The sequence below is a fragment of the Labrus bergylta genome, chromosome 14 (assembly GCF_963930695.1).
Source record: "Labrus bergylta chromosome 14, fLabBer1.1, whole genome shotgun sequence".
Lineage (NCBI taxonomy): Eukaryota > Metazoa > Chordata > Actinopteri > Labriformes > Labridae > Labrus > Labrus bergylta.
In genome coordinates, this window is record NC_089208.1 from 2,179,857 (window position 1) to 2,189,736 (window position 9,880).

General features: G+C 42.6%; 1 protein-coding gene across 3 annotated transcripts in view; it reads left to right on the forward strand.

Annotated features, from left to right (window-relative positions):
* The first annotated feature begins 1,879 nt into the window (after positions 1 to 1,879).
* The window catches only part of clip2 (CAP-GLY domain containing linker protein 2), a 43,325-nt gene continuing 35,324 nt past the window's right edge, over positions 1,880 to 9,880 (forward strand). For all 3 annotated transcript variants that reach the window (XM_020655500.3, XM_020655501.3, XM_020655502.3), the window contains exons 1-2: positions 1,880 to 2,422; positions 5,053 to 5,279. In XM_020655500.3, coding sequence (XP_020511156.2) covers positions 5,165 to 5,279 — 115 coding nt within the window. In that variant the 5' untranslated portion in view covers positions 1,880 to 2,422; positions 5,053 to 5,164. The remainder of the gene's footprint in view (positions 2,423 to 5,052; positions 5,280 to 9,880) is intronic.

Below are 9,880 nucleotides of genomic sequence, written 5' to 3' on the forward strand. Positions count from 1 at the left end.
GACAAATTACAATGATGGAGATCATAGACAAACATAACAACACTCAAAGGAGCAAGTTTAGATTCTGCTCCTGAATACTCTGGATTTGATTAGACCAGAGATGGTGGGCGGTTTTAAGGCGACCCCCCCACACAGCTCGTTTTGGACGCCCCTCGGTTTGCCAGATATGAGAGCAGTTATCAGGTCAACAGGTGTTGCAGCGATGGAAGCGGTCAAGAGAAGTGGTTCAGATAGAAGTGATTGTACCCGACCTAAAAAGCCTCTGCATGTTTCTAATAAGCTCCACGAGCAGAAACGTGCTCAAACTAGGATCAATATTGGAGATGCTTTTGAAAAATGGAGAGAGGTTAGAACACAGAAAGGTTTACAGACCCATGCAGAGCTGGATAAACACTGAAGCTTCAGAGTCCACCACATGGTGACCTGAGTGAGCATGGACTCTAGAGAGGAGGGGGGGAGACAGCTCTCTATGATGTTTAGAATTTAGACTGCAGTACCCATTTTAAACACTAGATGTCAGAGTTATATACTGCTCCTTTAAAGTGTAAATAACAGCAGATGTGATGCTGAATGATCTGCTCTCTACTTTCTTTTTGGAAGTTATTGGGAGTCGGCAGAGGTAGAGAATAAGGCGCTTTTTTTAAACTTAATTTGAGTGAAACATTTTGTGCTCAGCGATCGTCTGGTTGTAGTTTGTTGTTCTTGTTTTGGTATTTAGTTCCTGCCATGCTTGGTGTTTCCACATGGTGACCTGTGTGAGCATGGACTCTAGAGAGGAGGGGGGGGGGGCAGCTCTCTTGAATAAAGAAAATACATGTTTAATCTCATATTTAAATGTATTTCAACGGTAGCCTCGTGGTTTGTTCAAATCTGACCTGTGGCTACTTTCCTCCATGTCATCACCACTTTTACTCTCCCTGCTTTCTGACATCATTTAGTGTCCTATCTCTAAATAAATGCATAAAAACCCAAATTAACAAGTTCATATCTTGGTTTCACAGGATATATTATATTATGGGACTCCAGGGACTCCATATACGTCATGATTAGTGCAGTGCATTAATAAACAGAAGTATTTCGCGGGTCAGCTGTCAAACTGGGACACTCCCAACAGCAGACAAGCTGACCAATCCCAGCGTCTTCCCCAGTACCAACTTTAGGATCAACTGACCAATCAGAACGTTTTAAAATCTAACCGGAAATAAACCCGGCCATCCATATAAACGGCTTTGGCCCCGCCCACAATGTTGGAGAAATATGAGAATGAGTCGCCCACGCGCCTATATGAGTTCACGTGCTCTCAGTATCCATTGAGATTAATCTGTTAGATTTAATTTGTATCACTTCTATTATCAGATATCTAAAATAAAACTGTAAACGTCCATCGGCTTGCCGGCTTGTATTTGGCCTTTAACAAACTGCATTCACATTTAATCTAATTTATATATTTTGACTTATTTTCGAAAATTTCTTGGGAATTTATGGGAATTCACATTTTATAAAGAAACCTTAGGGACTACTTTTGAATTCGGCTTACTCAAAATGTTACAAATAAAAATGTATTCAGGTATTTGTTTGTCATATCTCATTGTTATACCAGCATTGTCCTGTCTGATTAACTGTAAAATGAGGAAAAAACCGTCATTACTTAGGAATTAATTAGGAAAATTAAGTTTTTTTTACGGTTTAACTTAAGACGAATTATAGAGTAGAAGCAGCAAATTAAAGTAGTGATGAGTCATGCTTTCATGAGTCATGTCTTTTGACCGATAAGAACTGGCCAAGTTAAATCCTCATACTCGTCAACGTAGATCGTCACGGGGATGCGCCAGACCTAGTTTTACAGTCATCACACCCCCAGGAGGCTCTGCTTCCCAGCCCCCTTTGTTCAGTCTAGCCGGTGGGTTGAGTCAGAGGGAAGGCTGTGCTTACCCAACAAACCCCACACCACTGTGGGAACACGGACAAGAGCGTAAAGAGACCACCGAGACTGTTTGCGTGATACATTTTGTAACCAAGACGAGCAGAAAAAAAAGTTGGCTTTGAGTGTTGCTGATGCTGCATTTGGTTTTCGGAAACAGTCGGGGACGTGTGTGTGCTCAGTGATCGGCTGCTAAGACAGAGATACATGTCGAGGAGACATCGTCGCCCAGCTCTCATCCTGACAGAAATGAACCCATCACCGGTGCGCTGCTCCTGCTGCTCCTGCTGCTCCTGCTCCTCCTGCTCCTCCGGCTGCTGACACTGTGCAGTTGTTGCCATCATCCGCTGATCCACGCTGACTCTCCCTTTCAGTTTCTGCTCAGCATCCATATTTGCATCCCAGGGAGTGGCAACCACTAATCCCCCCCTTTTCGCCTGGGAAGAAAATCGAAAGTTCAGCGGCTTCATCGGACGCGCTATTTCCCCCCCACCCAGAAAGGTGAGCATTTTCTTATTGTGATAATGCGCCTTTTGTGGCATTTTTGTCTGCAAGGGGCTCCGTATTGAAGTGAAGGGCAGCCTTATGGACCACGTTGCCGCAGTAGAGCTACAACAATAGATCAAACTGGCGTTGTGTTACATTTTTTTTGTGCGTGGAGGTTGCGCATTATCATCACAAAGCTTTTCATCCCGTTTCGAGTCAAAGAAAATAATCAAGGAGTCAATTTGAAGAATAAAATCCAGGTTTATTTGGAGGAAATCCTGCAGGGCCAGAGGGAAACCACAGCTTAGGGGAGAAGGGGAAGGGGGGGCCCTGAAATAGCAAATTAACCACAATTCTCGCCTCCTTTAACAGGATCCTTTGCTCTAAAATAAAAAAAAACAGCCACCCTATTTGTTTAATGATGTAGCTGAGGGGTAAACATGACAGAAACAGATTAGGCCTAAAATCTGCTTGCTTTCTTTCCCTAATACACCCTGCCTAGTTTAAAAGCCTCCAGCAGATGTGTGTTGTTTATTGTAGGCTGTAACAGCATTACATCTTCTTAATGGGCTTTGGGCCATGATTTGGAGCACAGCTTACATTGCCTGTGTGATATTGTAACTCTGGTTAAATTGATAAATTGACTATGAAGGGAAATATGAGGCGATGAGGTGTTATTAATAATAATGCACGGTGACAGATGTAAGGAGTGGCTTTATTCTAATGAAATACCTTTAAATGTCACAGTGGGATAACAAAACTTAAAGACAGTTTTTTTTCTTCATGTGTTGAATACTTGTAACAGTAGCGTAGTAGTGGTATGACACTTTTGGAAGAGAGCCTGATACGTCTCATTAATTTTCAGGTTTTGTTGTAATAAGCAGCCAGCAGCTCAAACGAGAGCCAAAAATAGGAGCGCACAGTGACGCTTGGACGTTTTTCTGTCACTGTTACCTGTGAAGTCTCCCAGTGCCAGGCGGGAGTGGTATACTTCACACTCCCACAAATCCCCCAGTGACGATCCTTTTTGTTGCTTGTCATGTTTGCGGAGATTAAAGTAGAAAAAGACGACAGGGGGCTATAAAAAAAAGCAGTCACATTATTGTAACAAAGAAAAAATCTCATTAAAATGCAAAGATTTCTTGCTCTGAGGCGGCTTGTGATGGTTAGACACGAGTTAGAAGTTCAGCATCGACGTTTTCTTCTTGCATTGTTTCATTTGAAGGATTTAAAGGAAGAATGTGCAACATTTTTTACACATAAATAAATCATAAAGTCTGTCCTGTGTAAATGTGTCTCTGAGTCCTGACTGTCTACAATGAGGGAGAAGCTCGAGTCCCGCTGGCTGTGTTGTTGTCAGAGCCGTGTTTACATGGACGGGACGGCCGGCTCCTCCCCTTGTGTATAAAAGCTGTTTTAGTCAAGAACTAGAGAGAAGAAGAAGAACATACTCACTGATTATCTGGATGTTAGTAATAGTTTTTAGATCACGCTCATTCTGTGTCAGTTTACATGAAATGTGAAGCTACGAGCTAACTAAAGAGCGCTAACATTAGCATGCTAACAACAATGTGAAGCTACGAGCTAACTTAATGGTGCTTAATTACAGGACCTGTGAGCATGTTTCAGTGGAGAGATGTCAGAGTAGGGCTGAAGCTGTACGGGGGTTCGGTGCCTTGCTCAAGGGCACCTAGGTAGTACTTGGGAAGGGACTTCTCCATCTACCAAACTTCAATACTGGTGACCCTCCGTGTCCCTACAGACTGAGCTACTCGCCCACCCTTTATTTCAGCACAAGGTTGTCAAATGTTCCGATACTTTTCAATCTCTGTTATTTGAGTTATCGATGGTATCAAAAAGAACTGCTGAAGCTTTTAAATCACTACATCTATTTTATTAGACAGATGCAGAGGAGATGCAAAACTTCTGCACACCAATGAAAGCAATCAGGAGTTTGCTTGTAATTTTCAATAACTGAAATCAAGAAATGACCCAATAGGACTCGACCACCGTCTGGTTCATTCAAAAATGTGATTCTTCACACTTAAATGTAGAAATCAAGTATCTCCTCTGAAAATAACTCTGTGAGTCATGACTGTCTACAATGGGTGTAACACCCGAGTCCCACTGTCTGTGATGTTTTCAGAGTTTTCAGAGTCCTATCTTCAGTTTGTTTACATCGCCTGGACGGCCGGCTGACTCCTCCCCTCACGTATAAAAGTTGTTTAATTGAGGGACTAGAGAAAAGAAGAATAACATACTGTACTCACTGCTTAACTGTGTTTCTAGATCACGCTCATTTCAGGTAAATTTACATGCAGTGTGAAGATACCAGCATAATAAAGATCGCTAGCATTAGCATGCTAACACAACAATGCAGCGCGAGTTGTTTTGGTTTCATGTTGGAGCTCAAGGGCGACATCTGCTGGATCAAAAAATCACATATAAAGACTTTAACACAACAATTTAGCCGATTCTGATGTTTTTTTCAGACTCAAACCATGCCGACATTTTCTCTCATGTATGACCATGAAAACAGAGTTTGTCCAACAGGTGATTTCTTCTGCCCAATGAAAAAGTCTGTTCATACCACAGTATTTCCAGATTTCTCTTTAATTCTTCTTCTTCCTCTCTTCTTCCACCAGCTGAACATGGAGAGTGACAGCTGCCACTCCCACATCTAGTGCCTGATCCAGACGCCTTCATCACCCGGGGAGGAGCTCTCAGGTCCTGGCCGTCTTCCCCTGCCTCTCTAGAATGAATATGCTGAAGTCCAGTGGACTGAAGATCCCCGGCCGGGGGCCCAAACATTCCAGCCCAGTGGGAAGGACCTCAGCGGGCGGGACGTCCAGCCCTGTGGTCCCTAAAGACAGTGAGTTATACACTTCCTGCTTCTGGAAATACGAGGAATTTCTTTCTTCCAGTTATTCTGTCTCGTCACCGGAAGTTTCTCAGGCCGTTACTCTGTGTCATCACTCAGCCAACCACAGCACATACACACACACACACACACACACACACACACAGACACACACACACACACACACACACACACACACACACACACACACACACAGACACAGACACACACACACACACACACACACACACAGACACAGACACACACACACACACACACACACACACACACACACACACACACACACACACACACACACACACACAGACACACACACACACACACACACACACACACACACACACACACACACACACACACACACACACGGTTTAACTAGTGCATTTTCTTCTCTTGGGTTGGCACATTTTCTCACAGATGGACCGGGATGTATACCTTAGTTTGTTAGCTTGATGCTAACACATACTGGAAATTGCCATTAACTGGCTAACTGAATTAGCATTGGGATCATTTTAGAGAACAATCTACTTAAACAATCATACTCATCAAACAACATCATATACACTCTCTGGAGACAAACTTCAAAAAACGTGCTGACTCATGCTAGTCTGCTCTTCTGCTCTGATCCAGTGACGCTGCACGACTCGCTCTTTATGTCTTAGTTCATGGGACGTACCTCTCTGCTGCCCCCTTTGGGTGCTGGTTGGTAACGCGTTCATGGACGCATTTAATCCTGCCCCCATTGTATCTCCTGTCTGTTGTTTTAAAGAGGAGGAGTTGATATTCAGTGGAGAGGGTTCAGGCCTACCAGTGCACTGAAGACATGCAGCTATCCAAGCAGCTATCCAATACCTGATTTAGTTTTTTTGGAAGTATTGGACACGATATCCAATACCAAGATGGAATCTGTGAATCTCTAACACATGGTACACTATGAGGAGTATTCACAAGCTGTAGTCTTATGTTCACACTTCAAAAAAGCGTTATAATACTCAAAATCAGTTTTGTTCCCAAGACCGGACTCGAGACGACTTTTTGAAGGTCTCGTCTCAGAATCAAAATCATTTTTAACTCGGTCTTGTCTCGGTCTCAGACTGGACAGATTTTAAATCAAGACCGGTCAAGACCACCCCTGACAGGCTGTTTATCCACGAAGGGAAACACCTCTTTCTAAAAGAACAAATAACTTCAATTCATTTGTAACCTAGTTTGAGTTTTATCCCCTGCAACCTTCCCAGTGTTGCGGTCTAAGATGGACACGCCCTGCGCACGGCCTCGCCCTGCTTTGGTCTTTGTCTTGTCTTGGTCTCGATCCCTAAATGTCTCAGTCTTGTCTCCGTCTCTGAGCCCTCTGGTCTCTGTTAATGTGGTTTTGACTAGAACTCTACTTGAAAAGCATCATCGACCACTCGTATGGAAGTCTAAAAAGACAATACAGTTTTTAGTATAACCGAGATTAAAAGATGATGTGGTGAATAAAACCTTTAAAGGATCAATCTGAGGATGTTCTTTGTGTCAAAAATTACAATTTAAAAAAACAAAACCGCTGATGAATCAACCCCACTGAGGAGGATTTTCTCTGAATTCCAGGCTCCAAGCTGAAATCCCTCTGTGCAAAACATCTCGATGAGCACACGTTTCTTTAAAATGGAAACTTCTTTTTTGTGTCTATGTGGGATTTCTTGACCATTTAATGAACGTATAAGAAACCCTGACGTTAAAAAGGCGACATATTGTGGACAAAACGGTGACCTGGCAGCTGCTGAAAATCTGACTGCTGTGCTTACCCAAAAAATAAAACATCTGTGTAAAACATCCGAATGAAAATGACAATCTCCTCTCTGCAGAAAAGTAATCACAGATGTCCTTGGCCCTTTAAAAGCAGCCGCTGTGTTTATCCCTCTGCAGGTTTTTTTTTAGCTCACATGACAGAAACATCCCACCGGCCTCACGCACATGTGAGATCTGCCTCCGCTAAAATTACAGCTTTACAAGCAGCTCTTTGCAAAACACAGCAGAGTAATAGTCAGCCCTCTTTGTCTCGTCTGTGTGTGTGTGTGTGTGTGTGTGTGTGTGTGTGTGTGTGTGTGTGTGTGTGTTTATCAGAGGCTTCATGATGAGGGAGAAAAACCAACAGAGCTGAAGTTTTAAACAGGATGTGCTTCCTTTAGTCCAACCTACACTCTTTCTAATGACTTCTGTGCCATGCCAGTTTGGCTTTCTATATTTAGATTTTCTTTATTTGACGACCAATTTAAGAGGCTAACCTCAGGAACAAAACTAATGTCATTCAGCTAGTTTCGGCCTTTTTAAAGACATTTCAGTATCTTTGGTTATTTGTTGCACCTATATGAACTGATGTAGTTTGTTTTTAAGCTACTATGGTTGTCAAATCTTTCAATACTTTTTGATACCATGTGCACTCCTGAAAATATGTAGATCATTTCAGGAGGACTGCTCCAGATATTCTCCTGACCTGGCTGTTCACTTATAAACCGTTCACGTTTCTCAAGTCCTTTTTGGCGTCTCATAAAGATGCAACAGTTACACTGATGTGTCTTAAAAACAGAGCAGGAGAGCAGTGACACTGTCGAGATTGCATGAATACAATTGAAACCTTTTGGTTCCAAAATGCTGCCAGTGACGATGTGCAATCTTTTGGGAATTAATCACTGAAAATGCCTGACATGAGTGCCTATATATCAACATTAAAATAAAAAGTTATCGTGCAAAAAGAATCCATCCTTCTTCAGATGAATCATATCCCAAACATAATATCTTTAAAGAATCATGTAGCCCGTCTTTGTGTATTAAGAGAACTTTTTCATGCCCACTCAAGATACTCTAAAGCTGCAGCATCACTTTTCTAAAATGAGAAAGTTTGGCTCTACTTCAGCCGTCATACGATATGTTTATCTGTGAGCCATCCTGCGTGCGACCTCCTCCCTCTATCCGAGTTATTGTTTGTGTTTTCTTTCTCTCCGAGCGGAGGGCAGAGCGGCTCAAATGGAGTCTGAAATCGTCCTGAACTCGAGCGTTACGAGCTCAAAAAGCTAATCCCTTAATGTTTCATGCAGGTCTGAACCTTTTAGCCCGTCAGCTGTGAGGTAGCTGCTGTCCTTATGTGAGGAGGAGAGCTCATCTCAGACTCTTTCTGCTGCTCATTGCTTTACTCACATCCTGTTTATCCACCAAACACAACACACAGGCATGATGAACGTAGCTTTGACTTTCCCTGATGTTCCTTTTTTCTGCATCAAACATCCTTAAAGCTTCCTAAAATCCCCACTAGGTCCCATAAAAAAAGGCTGATTTTTACACAGAAATAAACATGTTTCCATCCTGGTTAAAAAAGTTGATTGGGTTTTTAATACCAAGCTATCGGCAAAAACATTATAGGGGTATTTATTTATTTTTTTAAGAATTTTTGGGGGGATTTTTGTGCCTTTTATTGTAGAGATAGGACAGTGAATAGAGTTGGAAGTAACTGAGAGAGAGAGAGAGAGAGAGAGGAGAGAATGACATGCAGGAAAGGAGCCACAGGCTGGATTGTAACCCGGGCCGCCCGCTTGGAGGACTACAGCCTCCATACATGGGGCGCGCACTAACCACTGTGCACCAGTGCCCCAGTGGTAGTTTTTTTTTTAAACACTTTTGTTTCATTTATATTAAGACTAATAGTTTGGCACAGTTAGGCATAGGGGCGTGGCTAAGTTGACTGACAGGCGAGTTTGCCAGAAAGATAGTCTTCGCCTTAGCTTAATCTAATTTTTGACCTCAAACTGTCAGGTATGTTTTTTTTTTCATTTTTTGGAAAAAAGGTGGATGATGAGCTTGATTAGCTAGTTGGGCGTTTTTGGTTATCACCATCGTTTATGCTTCATATTGCTTCTTCAGAAACCAGTGGGTGACGTAATGAAGACTATTTCTGTTTTATACAGTCTTTGGGGAGCACCAGGCGTTGTCCATTGGCAGTAGCTCTAATCTGACCCCGTTCCTTTAGGGTCAAGAGTTGATTAGTCATAAAAACAATGCAGATAACCATGTTGTCTTTAATTTGTCACATTTGTTGCAGTATACTATCTGAGTGACATCTTAATGTTTTGGGGCGATCCATCAGTGTGCACTTCAGAAATCATAAACAGGTCTGTCCAATAATCAACGAGCTCCTGATCTCGTCTGAGTCTTTGTGAAGCGACCTGAAGTGTTTCAGTTTCTCTTAATGATGTCCTGTTTGTTGCTCCAGGTTGTCTTTAAAACACCAATTAGAAACCATTAGGACGATACTGAAGCCTCAGTGAGTGGATACAGAGATTAGTTTCCTGCCCCAGATCGTCTTTAACCCTGACCTGGCCTCGTTGTTTGTTGTTTTTTTTTTTACGGGGAAGATTGTGAGAAGGGGCCACTGCGTCGGAAGCTGGCAGAGTTTTACTTTAAAGAAGTGTTTCCAAAGAAAGCCGTAGTCAATGAGCGAGAAAGGGGGAGGAGTATCTGAGCCTTCCTCCGAGTTCCTTTTTTTGAAGTGAAAATAGCCGAGCCGTCGCTGTGCCACGTCTCCTGTGACCTTGGAAGTGAGTTTCTCAGCAGAAATA